Source organism: Thalia democratica, chromosome 8 (genome assembly GCF_965202585.1).
Source record: "Thalia democratica chromosome 8, ktThaDemo2.hap1.1, whole genome shotgun sequence".
In the NCBI taxonomy this organism is placed as follows: domain Eukaryota; kingdom Metazoa; phylum Chordata; class Thaliacea; order Salpida; family Salpidae; genus Thalia; species Thalia democratica.
In genome coordinates, this window is record NC_139172.1 from 55,370,872 (window position 1) to 55,396,796 (window position 25,925).

Consider the following 25,925-nt stretch of genomic DNA (forward strand, 5'->3'; position numbering starts at 1 on the left):
CATCTGTCAAAATACAAGTATGAACTTGAAATCTATTTCTTTTTTACTGTAATGAGACGTTCTTCTGTACCTTAGGAGAGACAGTGTATAAGCGGTTGTTTAAGCTTGGCCAAGCAGATAAGGAAAAAATAATTTCAACAAAATAATATATGGATCTATTCATATGAACTTTCTTATACTTACATTAATCACTCTCATTCAAACATGTGAATCATCTAGTAGGGCACATTCAACAGACTATGTGGTTTTAGCTCAGCAAGTAAGGTGGGCATCCGTCTTTCTTTTATCTGCTCGTGTATGCCAGCATGAACATTCTACTTAATTTTATTGTCCTTACCTAAATAAGTGTGTTCCATTAATTTCTAAAGTGATACCCACCCTATGAAAACATACACATGGATAACATAAAAATATCACTGTAACCTCCCACCCTATGGCCGTATGTTACTGTGAGGACAGGGAAATATAAAGAAAGAAATGCTCTCAAAAAGTATACCTATTTAATAACAACAACTGAAATATACCACTAACAATTATTAAACTCGTCTTAAAATATTGCAGCAACATCTCTCATCCCGTGGTCATATCTTCTTGTGAAAAATACTCATAAAGTTATTACTCTTCATCCTTTACTTGATAACTAACAATAATCAAAAATATATATAAGCTTATTAAGGGCATAAGGAAGTCCATCATTTTTTTTACATTTTAACATTGTACCTCTATCACTATTTATATACTTATTACTATTTATCAAAATAAAAATATATATATTATTTTTTGAGATATCTTCAGTTGTGTATAGAAAAAAAACATTGTTGAATTTTTTGGAACTTTGAAAAACTCACTAAAAAACTATCTCCTCCTTCATTTTTTTGTCAATTAACCTCAAATTTTCAAAAAACTTTTCCTTGCTTCAATAGAAAATATTATATTGTAAGAATTTAAAAATATCGAAGTCTAAGAAGTGTAGGATATAAGTTAAAAAAATAGTCATTAAAAAATTATTTTCAATAAGAAAAAATATCTACTCAAAATAGAATAAAAATCTATAATAGAAATGTTTGTTATTTAGTTAAGATTAAGCTGAGAAAGTTTCATAGTAGTTGCTTGAAAACTGTAGGATAAGATATGTCTTTAATAGATTAATTTTTTTTTGCTTTAGTCTTTCCATAAGAAACCTAGACAAAAATTATATAAAATTCTTAAATCAGTCTAGAACGCAGTCAATTTTAGTTTCTGTTTTTTGTTCTGCATCAATAACTAGAAAAAATCAAAAAAAATTAGAAAAGTCTACAAATTTATTGCATCTTAGTTAAGTTCAAAACGTTTTCAGATAAAAATCCGTCTTCAGTAAACTTATGATAAACTAAAATAACTGAAACACATTTTATACAACTAATTAAATAATAGTAAAAAAATATATTATCACTTTGTAGCTAAAATCAGTGTATAAAACTAAATTTGTAAAAGCTAGAAGATTATTACAACCTAATGATATTTATGTATGTAAATTAAATTTAAACAAATTGAAATGAAAACAAACACTTCCCCGATATAAACCTTATTTTTCGGTTTATTTTCATTTAAGTTTACATACAAAAATATCATTCAATGTTAAAAGTTTTCTAGCCTTTACAAATTTAGTTTTATACTCAGTCTTTAATTACTACGTCATAATATATTTTTCACTATTGTTTACCTAGTTGCATAAATGTGTTTTAGTTCTGAAAGTTTATCATAAGTTTACTGAAGACGAACTTTTATCTAAAAACGTTTTAAACTTAACTAGTTTGCAATAAGTTTGTAGACTTTTCTAAACGTTCTTTTGGTTTTTCTAATCATAACAAACCTATTAAGCTTTCCGACTTTGTACCCTCATATCTCAAAAAGTAGTTTGATTTTTGCAAAATGGTGAAAAGTAACTGTAAGCTAAGTAAAAGATTTTTAAGACAAGATCAACATGTAAAAAATTTCTTCACCCCCTTATGATCTCAACTCTGAAGAAGCATGGCTCACACTTTTAATTTCACTAGTTCCTATGAAAAATCCTCAAAAGTTTCTATATACTATTAACCTACCTGTAATCCTCTTTCTCATGCATTCTCTCCCATATTTCTGCCAAAAAAAATGTCGGCAGGTCATATACCTTCTTACTACCCTCACTGTATTTAGTCATTCTACACTTTAAAGCACCCTTACTGCATTGTAATTTTACACCATATAGATACATTAAAACATTCTAATTGATAAATAGTGTGTCTTTACCACTTGTTGAAACTTCAGTAAAATCTTTAAAGTTTAATTGTTACAACAACTCTACTATAACCTACTTGTTAATACTTAATCAGCTATTTATTAAATTTTTTAACAGAGTTTATTCATCTTTTAATCATTATTTTCCTAAGCTTTACTTAATCATTGAAATGAACCTTTTTATCTTAATAAAATTTTTTAAAAGACTTCAAGTTCTAAATCTTCAAGTACAACCATACCTAAATTTACTAATATCTTGTTTCAAATAAAGCCTTGCGTAGTAAAAGCATTTTTTTAAAAATTAGAGTTTAATTTTATCTAAAACAAAACTGTTATTTTAAACACGCTATAACTTTATTGCTATCATTTATATTGGTGCACAATTGTTCAATTCTTAAAAAATTTTTGAAGGCCATATATAAAAAAAGTTGTAACCAAAAAAAAATGCGTGTTACTAAGTCTAATTAATACCTAAATACATTTTTTTAAATTTTAAATATTTTTTGAGATATGGCTGACATAAGGTTCTAATTTATATATTCAAGTTTTTCATTTTATTATTATCATAACGTTATTTAAACTTACATATGCATTTTTTTAACTGTGAACCTTTAATTTTTTTTTATTAAGAATTTGAATTGTCATGATTTTTACTACTTATCTATTTCGCAGTTATTTAATAACATAGTGAAAAATGTATATTTCTATTTACTTTTATTCAGTTAATTATTTTTCTACTAAAGTCTAAGTTTTAATTTATATAAAAAATATTTTGATCCGATTTATTCACAGATAATTCCACAAACATTAATATTACTCGAATTATTTCAATACAGTTCCGGACTGAGGCGATAAAAAACAAACAACACAAAAATTACGATGACAATATACGTATAAAATTCATGGATTGAATCACAAACTCAACGAGAAAAACAATTTATTAAATAAATTTGGTGTTACTTTAGCAGATGAACATTTAGTCAGGATTATTTGAGATGTACTACTTGTTAGTTAATTAAAAATTTACTTGAATACCTTATTGGTCTGTGACGGACACTGACAAGTTTTTATTTTGGGGTAAACCCTAAAATTGAGCCCAATTATCGATGTTGCCAGGCAACGCAGAGAACGTCAAAAAATCGTTGCCACCCGCCAAAATTTGAAACCGACGCGGAAAAAAGTGAACTTTAAACATTTTACAACCCATTTTCAACTCTAGTTTCAACTAAAACCGGTAGTTTTGGGTTATAGAGTTAAAAAACTCACAAAAAAAAAACCTAATTTTTCAAAAAGGGGTTCCCATCATATATTTCAACACTTTTTAAGGATTTTAAATAAACACTAGTGCTTTTAAAAACTCTAATTTTATCTGAAGACAGCTTTAGGTATAGAGCTTAGAAAAGACTTGATTATTTAAATCCCTAAAAATTGCCGATAAAAAAAAGTTCTTTTTTTTTTCCGGGTAAGTTCCAAATTATCTTCCTATTTTCAATGAAAACTGCGAAATAAAAACAACAATGTTACCATGACGACCAGTAAAATATATCAGGTCGAAACTGGGTTTGAACTTTTGAGGCGGCCACACGGTTCAGTCCCGTTGCTAATGACTACCTGCTGTGACGTCATAATAACTTTTGACACTTCTTTCAAAACTCCAAGCCAGTGTACCACTTAATTCCCAATACAACAAAATGTCTAGGAAAAAAATTACCAGCGGAAATTTGACCCTCAATTTTTTCAGGCTTTATGACGTCACAAAGGCAGCGAGAAGCAACTTCAAACACCCGAGTTTTAGGCAGGAAAATTTGAAAGAAAAAGATCAAAAGAATTCAACTAATAGAAACAGAATGAAGTGAGATCGCCGGGCGCCGAAGATCGTTCCCGAAAAAAAAATTTTGCTCCGAAAAAAGAAAAAGGGTTTTTAGAAATGACGGCTTCGAGGGAACCCTGAAAATTTTCCGCAGCAAAAAAGCGGAAACGAAGTTCGACGTCTGGTGAAAAAAATAATAAAACAAAAATAACGACAAAATTCAAAAAGCAGCCGCCCCACGACCTGCGGCTCGAATGACGTCATAAAACGACGACGTCACAGATCGCGCGGAGATCAAAATTTTCTCATTCTCGGTACTTTTTTTTTTGCGGGGCCGAGACGCCAAATTTAGGCGGCTGGAACTTTATGCGTCGCGACCCGAAAAAAATTCCCGCGAAAAAAAAAGTTGATCTCGGCGCGATCAAAGTAGTAGACGGCTGCTGCTGACGTAAGAATGACGAGAGTGGTTACGAGCAGAATCCCCGCTTGATGGTGTCCATGAGCTGCGTCTTCACCCGGTCCCGCTCCACCTCCATCCTCTCCACCTCCCTCCGCAGCTCCGCGTTCTCCGCCGTCAGCTTCACCACGCGCTCCTCCTTCGCCGCCCGCTCCGACTTCTTCTTCTTCCGCGACTCACGGCACGCCTCGTTGTTCCTCCTCCTCTGCTTTCCGGGGATTCCCCCCGACGACGAGGTGGAAGGCTTGGGCGACGTCGCGCTCGGAGACGGGGAACCACCGATCTCTATGACGTCGCTCGAGTTGAACGAGTCCTTCGAAGCGTTTCTCCTCGTTTCGGGGTTTTCCGGAAAAATGAACGGGGGATTTTGCGGCGGCGGCGGCGTTGCGGCGGAAACACTGATCAGCTTGCTGACGTCACAGTGAGACGTTGAAGGCGGTGACGTCATTTCCTGCGAGTTTCGCGACCTCTTGCGGCTTTGAGTTTGAAGAGGAGAAACTGCCTGCTGTGACGTCAAACTTGTCTGTGACGTCATGACTGTCAATGGCGACATCTGGCGTCCGCTCTTCTGAAGGGGAGAAAGCGGTTGTGACGTCACAGAGTAGTTGTGCTCCATCGCGACCGCTTTCTGCGGGTTGCCAGGCAACTGGTGGTGCTGGTTGCCAAGGAAGTCGTAGTCGTCGTGGACGAAAATGTTGAGGGGCCTCTGTTGGGGCGGCGGCGGGGTGTAGAGTTTGGGGTAAGACGGCGCCACCGTGCGGTCGTTTCTACTCGGGGGAATTTTGTTGAAACTTTGCTTCATCGTCAGGAACTCGTCAGGATCCGGGCAGAACTCCGGGGATTTCACTTTCAGGGGTGTTTGTGACGTCACGAGCGGTTGGTTGGGAGGAGGTTGTGACGTCATAAAGGCCATTTGTTGCTTGTGAGCGGAAACTTGTTGGAAGTTCTGGGGTTGCTGATTGAACGTCGACGTTTGAGTATCTGTGGAGAAAATAAGTTGTTATGACGTCATACAAAACTGTTGAATTTATATAAAAGGAGAAAATTGAATTATTCAAAGCATAATCACGACTAAAGATTGTAAACCAGGAATGCCATGTTTTGTAGTTATTAGAATTTTTATAGATCTAGTATTCGGTCTTAACAAACTTCAATAAAACTAAAATTTATACAATCATTATTATTGATAAAACCCTATTTACCTAACAGGCTTAAACATTTTTTTTGCGGTACTCTCATCACCACAACTACGTCATAAACACACTGATACGTATGTTCGTGTGAGTTTTAAAATCAATTCTCCTCAACTGTTACAACTTTTAACATTTGCTAATTTCTTAAGGACTGTATCTTGGTAAAGTTATTTATTCAACAAAATGTTTTGGTATTTTAAGCAGACGTATCATACTTACGATCCAATATATTAAAATTAGTTTTATCAGAATACCGATCTCTTTAGCCTATGAAATACACAAATTGAAAAAAAAAAAAAAATCTTTAATAAATACAAAGTTATTCTTCAACTGAATTGTTAAACCAACTGGTGGAAAACAAATCTTCGAAGTACAGAGCTTCGTCGTTCAAATCGCTGCTCTGCGGAGGAATGTTGTTTTGAATGTTGTTTCGGGGAACGCTTTGTTGGAGGCTCATTTGCGGAGGGGGGTCGTAGTTTTGGGGGAAGTCCCCGTGGCGAGGTTGCGTGTCGCCAAGGCGATTTTGTTGCTGTTCGGGGGAATTATTCTGCTGCTGGGAGTTTTTCTGCCCCAAATCCGTAAAAATCCATTCTGTTTCAAAAAAATTAATAAAAATAAAATCTCTTTGTTTTTGTTGAAATTTTAAACTTTGAAATAAAGAATTGTAAACAGTTAATTTGTTAGGGTAAAGTTGAGATCTGTATTATCTTTTTTAATATTTTCACACTTCAATTTTATTTCAGCTGTTCATTGTTGAAGTTCTTCCTTTTTTTTTGTCTTTTATGTAGATAGTAAAACTATTTATGTGATAAATTATTTACAAATTCATAAGATATTAAAATATAATAAATAAGTTGATAAAATATTAATAGAAAACAAACATTAGTTCGAAATAAATATGTTTACCAATTACTTATACACATGTCTAAACTGAGTTTTTATTTTAGATTATGTGTTCAATTTGTATGACTCAGCATAAAATATTTTTCCATTATGCTGCATTTAAACGCTGCTACAGCAACAATATCAAGATAAAAAGTTGAAAAATTGTTTTATAACTTTTTAATATTTTTCAGACGACATATAATTTTACAGCTATTTTGAACTAAGTAAACTTTTAAAAAATCACTTTTTAAATACACATTTAAGTTGAACACATAGTGTTTTATAAGCTTTTAAAGTTGAAACATTTTAGTTTTAAATTAAAGGTCACTTAAACTAATATAAAATAACCTTCTTTTAAGTTTTATTTCAAAGACTTATTTCTATTACGTTTTGAAATTTTAACCTTTAAAAACATACTCACAATCTGAAACTAAAATGTATAATTAATTTATTTCTAACAAAAATAACATAAAATTTTTCAACATAAAAATTTCAAATACAGACCTTCGGTAGAATAAGGGTTGAAATAAAAGTCTAACATTCGCAGAATTGAACAAAAAAGAAATCAGTTTACAAAAAAATTCAGCTTATATACTATTTTCACAAAAAACCTCTGAAACGCCTACTATTCACAACTTAGTTCTATTCTCTTTATTTAATTTGCTTTTTTTTCAAATCTTTTATACTCTCAATTGCGGTTTGCAAGAACTAATATGAGCATTTTGTTGAATATTTAACTTCAATAAGTTCTTTTATTTATCTTTGCTTGAAGATTTGCTAGATTAGTCATATTTTGCATAGTTAAACAATGTAGCTACACTACGCATATATACTTACAATAACTATAACAGAGCTAATCTAAGGCATTTACATTTTTTCTACTGAAAAAAGCCTGTTAAATTTTATTACAACACAATAACAATAAGTTATACTAAGTTCCAATAAAAGGTAAAAATCATTGAAAAATGCATCTATTTATTGGATTACAAATGGTGTATTTCAATAAATCCCTATATTTATGATTAATTAAAAGTTTTCTAGTAGAAGTGTGTTAATTACACACAAATCAATCATATATGTTCACTTAAATTCATAGTGAAATAAAAATTCACTCAACATGGCTTCAGTAGTTTGTTAGTGGTAAAAAGTGAAACATATAACTTTTTCATAATCGTCAATGTGCTATCAGTTTATTTGAAAGACTAGTAATTTTTTTAAACTAAAATAGGTAGTTTAAACAACGTGTGTTAGTATTTAATTTTAATTAAATTTTATACTTTTTAATAACTTAAATGATATTTTAAATGCAATCTATATCTCAAAACAATGGCTCGATATTTGCGGTACATATTTTGTATGTAAATTTTCAAGTGAGCCCTAGGTACACCTACCTAAGTATTTTCAATTATTATAATTTTATAAACTTCTGTGTTTCAAAAAACAAGAATGCTTGGGGCGATTGAAATTGTTAGAATTACGTAAACGGTTGTTTCCCATTAATCTTCAATTCTTGCTACAAAAAATTGACTAGTACGAAACTCTACTTTCTACTAGAACAAATTCATTATATAATGGTTTATTTTTGATTTTAAAAGTACGCAAGGCAAGAATGAAAAAAAAAAAATTAAACATCACAACTATAATGTTAAAACTTATCAATTAAATTTCTTTTAATGTTAACAAAACGCTTGTTTAAATTAAGTTAACTTTTGAGTCTGTTTTCAAAGACGTAAAAGTTTTAAATCATTATTAACTAAACATTATTAAAGTTTGTGTTTTAATTATGTTGGAGATATCAGTATCTTAAATAAAACTAATGTTCAGATAATTAGAATAACTTAAAAGAATACTTTTATCTATTTATAATCACCATTGATTTGCTTTTAAACCAACATTTACTAAAAAAATGAAAATAAATTTATTTTTTCTACTTGTTGAAAATTTTTTTGTTCTCATATTAAAATAAAAATAAACCCAATAAAAAAATCATTTTGGCAATTCAGAACAAATAACAGAAAAAAAACGTAAAATATAAACTAAACAAAATATACAAAATATTCACTGCAAATATTAAGCCATTGTTTTGAAATGCAATTTAAACTGCATTTAAAATATCTTTAAATTTGTTAAAAGTATAAAACTTTATTAAAAATTACCTTAAAAACTAACACACGTTGCTTAATGTACCTGGTCTTGATTAATTTAACTAATTTAGAAAAATTAACTTATCTTAATGCACTAAGTTATTACAAATAAACTAAATGCATATTGATGACTGTAAAAAAAGTTAGATGTTTCATATTTAATAAGTTAAACTTTATTAGTTACAGTCAAGCAAAGAACAATTGAAACAATTTTGAAATAATTGGACTTTGAAACTAAGTATTAATAATGACTGACAAGTCGATGAAATTTTAGTATTTTAATATTTTGATACTAAACAATTTTTAGGTTTAATTAAACTGAAAAACAACGTTGCAAAAATAAAAAAGACAAATCGTTTTATCATTTTACAAGAACGTAATTTTCAATATACAGCTATTTGTGTTGTTTAATTATTTTTAAACATTTAAGTTTAAAGCACAAGGTTTAATATATGACACTGCAGAATTCGATTATACAGAATTAGCAAATTAATTTGGATATATAATCTATCAGCTCTGCTAACTGAAATAATATTTCTCACTCACTTGCTTGGGATTAAAACAAACCACTCAATCGAAGATTACTTATAATTATATGCAAATTGAATTGATGGATTGTATATAAAAGAATGGTTTAAATATGTAAGATGTTCCTATACATAAAATGCTTATACATTAACTGTCTGATTTCAAAACTTTACTTAGAACGTTTCATCATCAAAAAATATCCTAAACACTTTAATTCACATTAAAAAACAACACTTATTTTGTTTACAATAAGTAAATCACAAGATGTTGTAGAATTTTTTTTTTTTTTTTCGTTAAAAAGATGAAAATAATAATTTAACTACAAGCTTTGATTTGTTTATTAACATTTATGTATGTACGTATTTTTAAAATTGAAGTCTATTAATAATTCATTTTATACTTTTAAGGTCGATTATTCAAAACTACAAAAACATTAATTATTCAAAAGAAATATATAAATTAAATTGTAATGACAACTTAAAAGCCAGTTTATAATGCAAAATATAAATTATTTTTACATAACTATTGACCATGTTAATGCGTAAACTGATGTAAAATTTTCTTGTAAAGTTTGGAGACCACATACTTTTAACATTTATATATTTAGTAGAAGAGTAAGTTTATATACAAACACAGAGTTTTCCTGATCTTAGCAACTGTCCGATATTTTTTGAAACTTGTAGACAATTAAAATAAAAACTTCAACAAACTAACAATTTATACATCATTAATAATAGAATGCTGTTTCAGTTTTAATTATTAAATTAATTAATTTTTACTTACTTGAACATGTAATTTTATAAATAATGTACTTAGAAAAAAAAATTTTAATCAAGCTTGAGTAAGAATATATGTTCAATAAAGTAAACAAAAGAAATTCTAAAACTTTTAGTCTGATTTTAATTTTGTTTGGTATAAAAACAATTCGGCCAAACCAAAAATTTGTTGTGCTTATAAGCATATATATATATATACGACTTAAGTGAAAATTAACCCTTTCATTTTAGTTTTAAACATAAAATATCATTTGAAAAATAGTTAACTTGCAAAGTAAAAAATTATACCAAAGGCTTTAAAGAATACAATTTAAACTTTAAAATTAACTATGTAAAATATTTTCATTCTAGTAATAATTTGCAGAATGGACCAAAACACTAACAAACCTTGATTTTAAACTTCTACTGATATTAGTAAATACTAAACTGTTGTAATGTAAGTCACATAAATTAATGTTTTGCATTTTTTTTTTCGACTAGTAAAAATATTTAAATCAATTATTAGGTTTTTGTCAGTATTATAACATTTTTTTTCCATTTCACATTAATATTTTACTTTTTTAAATGTGTAATTCCAGATGACTAGGTAATTTTGCAATGCAGTTTTTAAAAAATAAATAAACATCAACAAAAGAAATAAACCATTTTATTGAAATGACAATAAACTAAAAGCAGTCAATAAGTAAACAATTATTTTATTTATATTAATCTTCATTAAAGCATTAGGTCACAAACTAAACAATGATATTTATTTAAATCCACTATGTCAACTCAAATATTGACACATATTGAACGGTTTAATGTAAACAATATTAAATAATTTGTTAATACTTTTATTAAATTACATATAATAAAGCATTTACCTTAACTTTTACAGAAATTTTTAACGCAATAAGATTCGTTTGGGCAACGCACATTTAAAAGTAAAAATAATTGGTTCTTAACAAATAAAGTTGAGATTTTTTACTAGAAATGCTTTTAAATATGTTGATGTCAAACAGTTAGTTCTTATAAAATGAAAAGATAAGCGCAGTTTTGATTTAAATTTTTAGGGTTAAAAATTCTCACAAGTGTACAATCATAACAAGTATTTACTTACATCTTGTTTTCGGCACTTTGATTTGTTAACTTTCAATTTAAACCCGTAAATACATTTAATTTTCTCGCAGTTGGCTGCAATAATTCGCCCAGACATACAGCAGAAACGCAAATACAAGAAATGTTTTTATTTTGGGACAATACACACCAACAAAGTTTCAAAAACAGTTAATTATAATAACTCTCACAACAACCGGGTATAAATGAGGTCACCAGTGCACACGATAACCACGTCTCTCTGTCTCACTCTAGCGGTTAGTTTTTTCAATCACTAAACTCAATATTATTTTTGCACTAGTTTATTTTTTTAGTTCCGTGCGCACAACACTGTTCAAACAAAAACGATCGTTTAAACGTGGGCGGATGCAAACTGAACTCAATATTTCGTTTCTGCTTACTAATCACCATTTCGTTTTTAAGCTATAAATAAAACTTAAGTCGTTGAATTTAAACCCGACCTATAAAATTTTATCTAAACTAACAAACAATTACTTGTACTTGAAACAAACAAAAATCGCGGTCAGTAAGTAGAAATGCTTTTTTTTGCATTAGAAAAATATAAGTGAAGATACAAAATAAACAAATAATGGTAATTAGTACGCGGAAACTAAATATGAGTTTTACGTAGATGCTTCTTTTTTATTGGATATCATGGTTTTAATTATTATGTTGCTTTGTTCAATAATGTTAACTTTTTTGATGCTTGGTGTTTTAATTTGAAAAATTGTAGCAGCTTTTGAGTATTGTAGTTTGAATAAATGAAGTTGGTAAGAACTGCCCAAGCAAAATTGTGGCCAGCAACAAACTTTTGAGAAGAAGCAGGTCTAACGTTTCTTTATAGTAAAAAAATGCTAACATGATACCTTTTGCTTTTTGATTGTGATGAAAATAAAATGGTTTGAAAAACAGTTCACACAATTTAAAGAAATTATCAAACACACTGCTATTGATTAATACTCAGAGTTGCCACTCGTTTTAAAAAAAAAAATTTCCAGGTTTTCCAAATTTCTTCCAGGTTATTAAAAATACACATTTTTGGGTCTACTTTTAGTTTAAAGTTAAGTTTAAGGTAAGAAACTGTGTTAAATAGTATAAAAACATTGAAAAGATACTGTAAAGCTACTTAATTATGTTTTTAATAAAAAAAATTCAATGATGACAAAATTCTTTTTATTCAAATGATAGATTTTTTGAGTCAAATCGAAATTTTACTACTGAACATGCGAAAATTATTAAAATTCCAGGTTTTTTTAGTGATTTTTGTTCAGAATTCCGGTTTTTTTTTTAATTTCCCAAATTTTAGGTTTTTCCAGATTTTTTTCCTAAATTATCAAATTCCAGGTTTTTCCAGGATTCCAGGTAAAGTGGTAACCCTGAATACTGCATGAAATTCAATCTTATATCCATCATAAAATTAGCTTAATAAAAACGCAGAAAACTGACAAATACTGGCGTGCTTCCTACGAAAACAAAATGCTCAAAATTACAAAAATCTCAAAATTCAGAAAGTTTGAACAACTTGAAATGGCAAAAACTACGCAAATATTTCCATGACTTTAGAAAATTAAGGCTGCGAAATCTGATGTTAGTAAAACTTTGAAGCATTTGACAAAAACTAAAGTTTTGCCAATTAAAAAATAAAACTGATTTAGCCTGATTCGCACTGACGCGAACGAACTTTGAAAAATTTAAATTAATTTCAAGTTAAAATTGACGCTAAAAAGTATATGACGTCACTGCTAAACTTTCATGCAATAATTTAAACAAAAAGTTTGTTTTTTGGTAACCCAATTTGTTTATAAGTTTATTTGTTTTGTTTTTTTGTTTTGTTTATAATTGATTTGTTTATAATTTTTATTAGTTTATCGTCTAGTTTTCATATCTTGTAGTTAATCGAAAATAAAAAAAGATAACTTTATATCACAAAGTATTTGTTTTTTTAACTTTTGGTAACTCTATATATTGCGTACAAACTGATTAAAACAACATCAGGTTTTATTTACAAAAAAGTGTAGATACCAATTATTTAATACAATATAATTAAATTAAAAAACAACGTCTTTATCTCGTACAACTTAAAATATATGGTCGGTCAAACAACAAAGTTTAAAAGTTACATGGACTGATTTTAAATAAATGAATAAAAATAAATTTAGCGTATAAAATTGAGCAGACTAATCTTCCATATTGTTATAAAAATTGGTTCTTTGTAACTATATGATTGTGCTTAAAAATTCATTAAAGTGCATTTTATTTATATATATATGTACAAAAATGTTCGAAAAAATTTATTTAATCTTTCTTTTTCTACTTCATTTCAAATAGGTATCAAGTTTATATAAAGTTGAAAGTCTCAACTAAAAGATAACTTATCAAATTATATAATATATATATATACAAATATAATTTATCTAACTTCACGAACTCAAAAAATGAAAAGGAAACACATTTAAGTTCAGTTAAGTATTTTAATTAGGAAAAAAATATTTTTAATTAAAAAGGTCACATAAAAAACATGTTTTTGTTGTTATTTATAAGTTTTTGCAACAATTAGTTTGAAGAACAAATTAATTTATTTTTAAGTTTAGCATTTACCTTTGAGCTGAATTTACAATTATGTGCAATTAGTTCCACATATGTTAGATTAAAATTGTAATAATATTCATTTAAATTTTTCAGACTGTTTTTCATATCAAACAGTTTAAAAAAAACTGCACACATTAATCTAACAACTCACAATAAATTAACACACATATTCATTGTGTTTTTATTTAAACATTATATTTATTTGTAACAAATTTAACATTCTAATATAACGTATGCCAGCCTTTGGTGTTTACAAATTATCAAAAAACAACAAAAACTCCAACTAAAATCGTTCAGTTTACAAAATCCAGCAAGTGTAAATTATTTATTTATTTTAACATCCAATTTCGATCTGACTTTTAAATCAGAAACTCAGTCAATAAGAATCTTAAAAAGTCAAAAAGATTTTAAAACTTGATAACTTTTATTTATCATTTTAAATATTTTGTAGACTTTAACCTGTTTTTTATCAACCATTTTTTCGTTAAACAAGTTTCAAAACTCTTAAGATTTATATATAAATTTTCATATGGTTGTAGTAAATAATATGAACATTTTTGATAAGAATCCACGGAAAAATAAAATAATTAAACATGGTTAACAAAATACAGAAATTCATGATACTTTCAGTAACTTATATAATTTTTGAGCTTGGCGAAACAAAAACGTTTATATACTTAATTATAAACCAATACTCCATTCCAGATAAAAAAAACTAAATAAAATAAAATGGATATCTAACAACTTCCAAAAAACAAATTTTACTAAATCAGACCGAATGTGTATTCACTTAAATGTCTCATTTAGTTTTATAAACCAAACGTGATATATTGTAGTTTTTTAACAAAAAACACAACAAAACTAAAGCTGAACATAAAAAAAATGTTCGACCGTTACCGAAATATATTTTTTTAAACTAAACAACCTCAGTCGTAAAAGTTTTCGCTTTCAATTCAAAAGGTTCAAAAAATATAAACTGTACATTAAAATAAACAAAACACAAAAATATATATAAACCAAAAAAATTTATTTGTTTTTTTTTTTACAAATAAAATCATCTAACCACAAGATCCGTACATTTCAAAATGCATTTAATTTTTGCAGCGCCGTGTTTTTATTTCTCTTTTCAAACAAAAAAATATCGATCTCAAAATTAAAATATTTTCTTTCTTTTTCTACATACAGCGTTGATTAATAAATATTTTGGAAATAAAAATAAATCGCTTTTCAACACTAAAGTGTTTAATTTCTAAACAATGTTTTATACTTTTTATTGACAGAGTTAAATACAATATTTTTATGATTTTTTATCGATAACGTAAGGAAAAATAGTGCAGTAACTAATCAAAAACCTGCAGATATATTTTACTCAATTATTAAATAATTTTTAACATCATGTATGAATAAAAGGTGAAAAATAAAACTTTATATTAGTGTGTGATATTTTTATTTAAATAAAAGAAGTAGCCATACAAAAACTTTAAAACAACATTATTTATCGTTAGTATGTATAAACTGATTAATTAAAAAATGCCTAGTACAAAAAAAAAACATTTAAAACAAGTTTAATATTAACTAAGTAATACAGTTTCTATGCTCTTATTATTTCAAACATATATGTATAACAATGTATGACAAGCAATCATTAAGTATTTCAGCTTATTTAAATATGACAAAAGAAAAAAATGTATCATCGATTTTTAATATTTAACTTTTTTTTCATAACTAAGTTGTTTTGATGTTTTTTGTTAATAATAGTTAATTGTTAATAGTTAATAACTAAAAATAAATAAATTTCTTACCAAATAGAACAACAGTTGAACCAAATTGAAAATTAACTGATGTAAAAAATTTTTGTATGCTAATTTCAATAATCAATTAGTTTAAAACAATGCAAAAAAATGATGAAACACTTATTTTCAGTAAATTTTATTAAATTTTTTAAACACTTTATTCGGCAAATGTATTATACTTATGAATGAAAAGTGAAAAAAAATCTTTTATATACAACTTTTCATTTTGCACACGTAGTAAACAGATACAAACGATCAACTTTCAAACTTATAACAAATAACTAACTTTAAGAATATTTCCTTTTTTTTTTTCTTTTTCTATTTAAAATGTGAATTTTTGAACAAGAAATTTACGTATTAAAACGTTTTAGTATTACACTTCCATAACACTGCACTAAACAAGCAAACTTAGTATAAAGTTTATTTAAATTTTACTAAATATTTAAAAAGGTCAACTTTATCAAAAATATATTGAATATACTAAGCCAGTGGTTCCCAACCTTTTTGATGCCCCGCACCCCTAAAGTCTCTTAATTTGATCTCGCACCCCTAACACTATATGCTATAATTATTTATTAAAAATTTGTTTATAAACCCATTGATTTTTTTAATTAATAATTTGTTTTCTATTTTTTATGGTAGTGTACTACATTAACAAAAATAAAATACTTTGAAATTTAATAAAATATTATACTATATTCGAACAAGATATGTTTATTTTTATATGGTAGAAAACATCAGAACTCACTCTTCCCTCTGCAACGATAAACGTTTTCTGAAGGTCAAGCAAGTGAGTTTGGAGCTCATCACTTTCAATTTTACATGCTCCTTTTTAAACTAACTAAAAAAATTAATTACTTTTCAATTAAACGAAAAACAAAAATCTATCTTTATAAAAAGCAAAAAATTTTATATTTAGCATTAACAAAATACCAAACTAATCTTTTATATATTTAATAAAAAAGTCCTAAATAACACGTCGTTTTACTCACAAGGTATTTAACAAACTATTAAACTTCTGTTCATGCAATATTGATTTGAAAAGATTAAGAACCTAACTTTTTACCTACTCTAAAGTTAATGATTTTTTTGTCCTGTTTGTTGCACAAAACTTTCTGAAAACGTAGCATTTTGTTGCTGATTGCAATTCGCATGTCTGCCTGTGCATTCAAGCGGTTTCTTGATTTAGTTTTTATTGACAAAAGAGTACTAAATCTAGACTCGCACAAGTAAGTCGTCGCGAATGGAATGAGAGTACTTAGTGCTTTTTCACCAAGTCTTGGAAACAGATTTATTTAACAATACCAATAATGTTCAAGAGTTTTTTCTTTCAAACTGCATTTAGAGATAACGGTTCATGCGTAATTCTCAAGCTATTTTTGGCACTAACTAAAGATTTTTTGAAGCTTATTTTCCCAGAACATCTTCTGTCATTTGCAAAACACCTGGCTTTATCCACTCTTCAGCAACTGTATGAGGCTTTTTGGATTTAGCTACGTGTTACGCCACACGGTAAGAAGCCAAAAAAAAGAGGTTTGCCAGCAGATCCAAAACCAAACTTAATATTTAATTTGACTTTCAATAACATTATTAGATAGCAAGCGGCACTAACTAAAGCTTTTTTGAAGCTTCTTTTCCAAGAATATCTTCTGTCATTTGTAACACACATGGCTTTATCAACTCTTCAGCAATTGTATGAGGTTTTTTTTTTTAATTTAGCTACGTTATACGCCACATCGTAAAAAACTATTAGCAGCTAGGAGGTTTAAAAATAATAAAGATTTGAGCTAAGATTTTAAAAAGTTAAAAGATATTTAGTTTTAAATTGTAAAAATATTTGTATAAAAGCAAAAAAAAAAGTTTGTATGCTTACTACATAAGTAGAAAAAAAAATAGATTGAAAAAAGTAAACGGTTTAAGTTCAAAAAAGGAATGAATAGAAATTAAATGATGCATTGAATACTTTTGCTGATCTATAAAAATTGGTTTCACAAAAGCTGAAAACAAGTTTTCTTAAATGGTATAATATACAGTAATTAATGTGAATTTCACAATTTACTGATGTTAAATATTTAAGCTCCACTTTCTGCACAACTAAGCTTAATAAAAGATTACATTATAAATGTAATAGACTTAATAGAATCTGTTCTTAACAGCTAATAAAAAACCTGCTGGAGATATTAATTTTTATCTACGTATTTCTATTAAAATAGATGCTAGCTCATAAACTGTTTTAAACAACTAATGGCCAGTTAAAAAAAACTAAATATTTAACGAATAGATGATAAAAACTCACAGGTGTAAAACTCTAAGAAAGTTAAACTGAAATGTTAATTCTAAACTAACAGCTATTAAATGAAATTACTTCTAGAAAAGCGCTCTTGCTCTATGACGTATTAATAAAATTAATTTAATCAGAAAATTAGCGCCAACTTCTTTTTATAACAAAATGTACTTTTTAACTTTATAAAATTTATCAGAGAGTGATAATCTCCTTATTTATCATACAAAAATGAAAAGCCATCTCGCACCCCCTGGAATGCTGCCTCGCACCCCTTGGGGGTGCGAGCACCCCTGGTTGGGAACCCCTGTACTAAGCAGTAATGGTAAACTTATACTTTAGTATTAAATGCGCTTAAAAACAATTGAGCATAGCATTATGGAATACTGGTTTTTAAAACTGATAAGTAAAGTTATACACAGAAATTTTAAAGTAAATTTAATAAACTCGTTAATAAATAAAAGTTTAATGTTACAATGAAAAATTTTAAGATATCTAATTTAATGTTTTATTTTGCTTGAAGAGGTCGCAATTTTTACTTAATTTGCACACCTCTATTTAAGATATCAAATTTATAAAATGTTTATTTATTTTTCGTATCATTAGTTTATAATACTCAACTTTTATTTCTTAATGTAGATTGTTTTGATTTTTTTTGTAAAATAATAATTTACAAAAAATTGATGATTGTGTTTTAAAGTAAACTTCTAACCAAGTAGAACAGTAAAAATGTACCAAATTAAAAAGCAAACCAATATCGAAAACTTTTGTATTCGTTTTTACTAAATTTTTACCATAAAACAAATGCTAAACTAAGTTTTTATTTAAAGAGGAGTTGACTAGAATTTTTTTTCACAATTAAGTAAAATTAATTGAGCCTACATGACTAGTTATGAATTGTAATAAAAATAAAAAACAATTATTAATATTTCTGTAAGCTACTTAGTAAACCATAATTTAAAAGAATGTAACACATTTAGGCCACCATTAAAACTAAATAAAAGCTATTGGGTAACATACATGTTAACTATAGTCAATGTTTAGTTTTTGTATTTTGTAAATGTACTGCTAAGTTATTCTTTATAAATATATGGTGTTTAAAATGTATATAAAGCTGAACAGAAGGTAGAACGATAAACAAACTGACAGTTTGCGTGCTTTAGATATTAAAATTGTTATAATGTTAAATTACTCAAAAAAACAAGTGACTCAACTTTTAATTGAGTATCAAAAATTGACTGAAGTATTTTTTAAGTCAATCTCAATCCAAATTGTTTTAGTTTTAACACAATAATTAGACACTTTTTACTATTTAACAGCAGACAAACAGCGTTGCTAAGGTTTTTTTGACTTTTTCCAGGTTTTCTTAATTTGTTCCAAGTTTTTGGTTCAATAAGGAAGGCAAAAAATATAAAACAGCAAAAAATGTTTAACTAAAATTAAAAACTTATCTTTTTACTCAACTTTTAAAGTAAATCGGTTTCTAATACCTAGATATTTAACCCAAATAACTTTTTTTTACAATTTGAAAAAAAAAATAAGAACTACATTAAGCCTTTTGATTTAAAACATTATCTTTTTAATAATTTTAAAATTCTACATTTAATTTCTGCTAAATGTTTAATGAAAACTTGAGTTCTCTTTTTCACAATATTTTTTTTTTTAATTTCTAAAAACTGTGGTCCACTAGTTTGTAGAATAAAGTTTTTGCCAAAAGAACAAAAAAGGTAATTTAAATGTTTACATATTGTAAAATTTCAACTTATTTTTTTTTAATAAAAAACATCAGTTTCATAGTCTCATAATTCAATTTTGCTTGCTAGAGCCAGTGTTAATTTAAAAAAAAACTATATTACCCCAAAAATATGGTCTTTATTTTTTGCGTAGTTCACTTAATCAAGCTTTAAAAAAAAGTATTTACTCGCAAGTATTATTAATTATTATATTATTCACTTTCACAAATGTTCACCAGTAATTGTTCAAGTTCTTTAGGCTGACTTATAAAATTTTGTTTAGATAAGTTAAATGATGGATTAACTGACATAAAAAAAATTAAAAGCATAGAAATTTGAAAATACGAGCGAATAAAGTTGTATTGATTAAATCTTTACGATTATTACGATTATTTATTTTACAATATAATTCTAATTTATAAATTAATATTAATATGTAAAACAGTACATGATAGTTTTATATTTTTTTTATAATTTTTAATTTGTTTTTGTAAAATTAACGTAAATAAAACTACCTTAGCAGATTTATATTACTATAGTTGTTTTTTTTTTATATGCAAGTTATTGTACATTTGAGGTGCAATTTATCTCTAAAATTTGTAAGTAAAATTGTATAGCTTTAAATAGTTAAAGCATAGTTTAATGTTAAAAAATAACCAACATATTTTTTATTATGTGATTTTTTTTTTTGATTTTAAGAGTTAGTAAAAACATAATGCTATTTGGATTTTTCATTGGAAAATTTTAACAATTATTTTTAATTTATTTATTTTAACTGACTAAAACAAAAATAAATCCAAATTAAGAAATAAACTCTATTTAAAAACTACCATCCTATATAATGCCATTTAAATGTTTAAAGAGCTCAGAAAACTTATTCAAACAAACATAAAACTATTTTTTCGCTCAAAACTATAATAAACTTAAGCAATATAATAATATAAATAAATAAGTAAAAAGCTAAGTCGTCACTAAAACATTTTCTCTTAAAAAACTGTCCGTTTTACTCACAAGAAAACTCGATTAAAATTGAATTAATCTTGAGCAAACAAAAACTAATTTTTCAATGTCTAGCTAAATGTAAATGGATAAAAAAATCTCACTAAAAATGACAAAGAGTGGGAACTGTACTTATATATCAAATATTTTACAAAAATCAAATTAAAGAATATTGTAACTATATTACATTCAAAAATATAAAACGCGTTAGTCATGTATTAAATTTTAAATATTGATACTTTAGTCGATTTTTTAATACTTAATTAATAGTGGAATTACTTGTTTTTCCTAGTCACTTAACATTATAACAATATTATTGTTATATATCTACAGTACGCGAAACATATGTTTGTTTATTGTTTCAACTTCTGCCCGATTTTTTATATATTTCAAATACCATGTATTCATAAAAAACAATTTAGTAGTACATTTAGAAAGTGCAAAAAAACCAAACATTGACAATATTTCGATATAAATTCACTATGAAAAAATTAACCAGCAATACTCAAATTTTGTTTAGACTCAACGGTGAAAAATATGTTGTTGATTTTAAGTAAAAACCATAACTTTTTTATTTATGCTACTTTTTAATCGTATTAACTACACAAAAAAGTCTTTTTTATATAATTATTTCGGTATTACAAAATAGAAGTTCAACGCGTTAGTCACATTAAGTATATCTAGTTCATATTAGGTATATGCTAGATTAAAGCACGATCAAACCAGCAACTAAAAAAACAAAAATATTATTCTGACAAATCATTTTTTAAACTCATTCTAACAATTTATTAAAATTGATTTATATTTCACCACCAACGAAAACATACTAATTGACATAAATTAAAAATAATTCGTTTGAACTACGATTGTCACCATTTAAATTTATGGATTTTTTATTTTACTCAATGAAAAATAAATCATTAAACTTTCTTAAATTGTTTTATATGGTTATATCTATATTGTAAATACGCGTCTAATTATATTTTTATTAAAACTGTCGAATTTGCAATGAAATTTAATTTATATATATTTGTAATGACTTTTATTTTTATAGACCCTAATGAAGAATGATTGCTTAGATGTTTAAAGTATAAGCTTATAAAAACAAACCAATTAGTATTAAACTATTGTGCACAATTTTTACTAAAGTTGCCATTATTTTAGTCAGAAAACAAATATAATTTTATTAAAATTAAACTGTAAAACAAAAAATTAAACGTTGTGTAAGAAGGATGTTGCACAACATATAAAAATTTTAATATTTAACTATTTCTTGTTTGTTTTTTTTTTGTGTTACAAAACATTGAGTAAAAACGATTGTATAACTAAATTACATAAAATTCTACCTGTCTTTTAGATTGATTTATCACTAACGCCATAATTTTGTTTTAAAGTTTATTTTTATTGTGATTTATTAAAAAATAAAATTTATTTATTCTTGAAACATGATGTGTACTAGCTAGTACCAATGACCGTAAACTTAGAAAACGTTTTATGAAATAATATATATAAGTAGGTATTTCAATCAAAATAAATTCATGTTTTTGTACCAAAACATATGATTCAATTTAGTTTTGCATCATTTTCTGTATTTATTTGTTTTTATAAAACATAATAAAATAAAATCTATTGAAACATACAATCTTGGAAAAATTTACTTTAACAAATATCAATTTCCAAAATTCAATTAGAACAATGTGTTAATTCTTTGTTGTTAAACGTTAGCTATTTTCATTTAGAGTTCAAAATATTATAAGTGTAAAAAATTTAATAAAAGTATTTATTATTTTAAATATTGAAATGTACTAATTTTTTTTGGGAAAAGAATGCTTAATTTTGTAAGAAATACTTTAAGAGAACTTGTAATCAATAAATCTTAAAACTTTGATTTTTTATCCTAATTGTTTCATTACATTTCAAGTAAAACTTCATCCATTTTCTACACAATTAGATTAATTAACATTTGTTCAACTCTGCAATACTTCTAAGAAGCTACTAGCTCTAGTCGAGAGTTAAGTTTCTACCACTGCGCAAACTCAAAAGAAAGTTCAATTTGAAAGCAAACTTATAAATTAACACTTGAAAGCAAATTTCTGAAATAGTTACTTGAAAACAAAACTAATAAATGAACACTTAAAAACACTTTAATTTAAAATGAACTAAACTCAAATAATAATTCCATTAATAATGTTTGTATTTAATTAATGCAATTTAAAAGAAACAACTCAAATCAAGTAAATGTATACCATTGTTGTATCGTTGTGTCTAGGTTTTAAAATTCAACTCTGAGCAAAAACGTTTATTTATCACAGCTTCTAAATAAAATAAAAGTTATTTTTTAATGAAGTATTTAGTTTTGAAAACAATTCAAGTTTCAAAAAATAGTTATAAAAATTATGAGAAACTTAAGTGGTATTAAAATTTTTAGTCAGAATATTTTTAACAATACTTTTTTAGTATAAAAATAAAGTGTGTATCAAAAAATTGGGGTAACGTTTAGAACTTATAAGATACTATTTGCAAAATAAAACATATAAAATTAAATCACTTATTTGCTTTTTTAATTTAAAGACAAGTTTTCGAAATAAAAACTACATTTATATATTAAGTTATAAAAAGGAAAATAAAAATATAAGCTGAAAAACAGTTTAAAAAGGTAAGTTTGAGGTATTAAGAAGTAAAATTTAAAAAAAAACTTTTACTTGGGTTTTAATATATCCAAGACAAATTCTGTACTCTAACAGATCTTATATTTGTCAAATAACCTTAAACATTTTTTTCAAGCTGTTTACTCAGTAAATATTCTTATATTGATCAAGTTGGATTTTATTTTAAAATTTATTTGTGAAGGAAAAAAGAAAATGACTAATTAACAGTTAAACCAATAAAAACTTATTTTATGTGTTTTATTTTAGTTTGATATCTTAATTATAGCAGACTAGCAATTCTTTGGGAAACTTAAAAAAAATATTTTAATGTAGAACTTTGAATAAACAAAAATAAATAATTAAGCTGTAATTTAATAAGATTTAGAAAACAGGAAGAAACAAACGAAAATAGACTTTTAAGTTACATAAATCGACTATAAAATTACATGTTTTTTTATCAACATAATTAGATTTTTTTTTAAATATCTTATTTTGATAAAAGTTAGATTTATTGGAGCAGACGCATGATCTTCAAACTAATACAAGACACCTGACTAAAGAACTGTATACATCAAATGTAGCTTAAAAAAAAAATAAGTACGAATCACACGCATTTTAACAAAAATTCTGTTTCTGTAATATATCGGTCGGTTTTAATTTTTTGTACAATTAACAATTGAATGAAAACAAAAAGTAGATATTTCAATTAACAAATTTATATAAATTTTGAATATTTAATTCAATCAAAATAAACTTTATTCAATAATGAACAGGTCTACCAAAAAATTTTGAGAAACTTCTTCTAGGTTTTTATGAATTTCTTTCAGATTTTAGAAAGTACAAGCTTTTAGGTCTATTTTTAGCATAAAATTAAGTTTAAGGTAAAAAAATGTTTTAAATAATGTAATAATACTGAAAATATACTTTAATGCTCTTTTTTATGTGTTTTTTAATAGTATATAAATTTATTGATATTTTTTATCTAAATGACATATTTTTTGTGTCAAATCGAAATTTCATTATTTTACATGTAAAAATTGCCAAATTCAAGGTTTTTCAGTAATTTTTGTTCGAAATTCCCGTTTTTTTTTTAATTTCTGAAAATTCCAGGTTTTTTTAAACCTAAATTGTCAACTTCCAGGTTTATCCATTATGGCAACCCTGAATGAGGTAACTTTCTACTTTATAGCTAAAGACACATGGTTGTAGCATTTAGCTTGCAAAAGACGATGTTCAACAATTAAGCTGTTAAAACAAAAATACAAAGAACCAGTTTACTTCTTAGGAAATGAAAAACTGCTAAATTAATTTTGAAATGCAAAATCACGAAAAGGCTTGTCGAAAATAGTTATTGATGAATAATTGAACAACAGTTGAATATTTTATTTATTATCATAAATCAAGGCGTCTTCCGTTTAAAAACATTTCGATTTAAATCAAAAACTAATTTTCTTATTTGAATAATTTAACAACACACTCTACAAACTTCAGCAATTTTTAATAAATAATAAAAAGCTTTCTTTTTTTATATTGACTCAGAGTACAAACGTTTTTTTTCAATATTAGATTGAAACTAAAAGTTTTTCTTATTATCAGAACTATTTGACTAACTAGCTCAGTGTAGTTGTACAACTGTTAAGCGATTAAAGATGAACTAGGGGAAATTTTGATACAACAATAATTTTATTATAAGTATTTTTGTTTTTTCAAGTACCTTGGAGTTCAACAACTAGTTTAAAAAGAATTAAAACTTTTGTTTTAAAAGTCTCACAATAACTTTTTAATTTTTTTAATTTTACTTGATTATTCAAAAAACTTTCAGCTTTTAACAACTTCTAAATGCTTGAACTTTTAAATCCTGATTAATTTATTTTATCATTGCAATTAATCAAGAACCTAAGTGTTTTAATTACAATACAAATACAATACAAGCCTGGTGCAATTAATTTTTTTTTAATTTTAATGTTTTAGTGTCATAATGCAAATAATTAGCGAGTTTTTATACTGTTTAAAATAAAAACAGAGTTTTTTATGACTTTGCAGAAATAAAGTTCTGAATTAATAATAAGACGCGACGGTGATATACATTTTTAAACAAATACACACGTATTTCTTACAGACATGCAATCAAATAAATATAAATGTATAAACCAAAGCAGTTGAGTTTATTGAGACTGATGACTTTTAAAACACAAATTAAACAAAACATTGTAAATAAAACATAAATATAAGCTTGGTTTTACTAATTTACAGCAGCTACTTATTTACTTAAATTGTGATATTTGCAATTAAAATTCAACTTCGAAAAACATAATTTTCTGTCAAATTAAGACAAAGTTTTTGTGTTTTATGTACGGCAATACAATAAATAGTTTTAAATTTTTCAAAACATGTTTTTTATTTTAATTTTGCACATATTTTTTGTAAATAAATCACAACTCACTGCTTTGCATATTTAAACATCTATTTTTCATTTTAAACAACTATTTTTACTCCATCATTTATTTTACAGTTAGTATTGTATGATTTATAACTGTAAAAACTAAAAATGAAAAAAAAATAGGTGAAAATGGCTGAAGCAAACAAAAATTTTTCAGCTTTTAAATAAGTACAGGTATTTTAACTCTGCAATGACAACCAACAAAACTAACCAACTACTCAAAACCAACGAAACCAAAGTTACACATTATTATTATTATTATTATTATTATTATTATTATTATTATTATTATTATCAT

The 25,925-nt window shown here is 26.2% G+C and overlaps 1 protein-coding gene across 2 annotated transcripts in view; it reads right to left on the reverse strand.

Moving 5' to 3' along the window:
- Window positions 1-2,953: 2,953 nt before the first annotated feature.
- Window positions 2,954-25,925, reverse strand: part of LOC145841887 (uncharacterized) — a 37,982-nt gene continuing 15,010 nt past the window's right edge. Inside the window, exons 1-3 of one of the 2 annotated variants that reach the window (XM_082949182.1) lie at window positions 7,106-7,145; window positions 6,065-6,307; window positions 2,954-5,504 (exon numbers count right to left, since the gene is read on the reverse strand). In XM_082949182.1, the coding sequence (XP_082805308.1) occupies window positions 4,534-5,504; window positions 6,065-6,307; window positions 7,106-7,142 (1,251 nt within the window). In that variant the 5' untranslated portion in view covers window positions 7,143-7,145 and the 3' untranslated portion in view covers window positions 2,954-4,533. Of the gene's footprint in view, window positions 5,505-6,064; window positions 6,308-7,105; window positions 7,146-25,925 lie in introns of those variants that run through there. The other variant, XM_082949183.1, reaches the window with a different exon arrangement.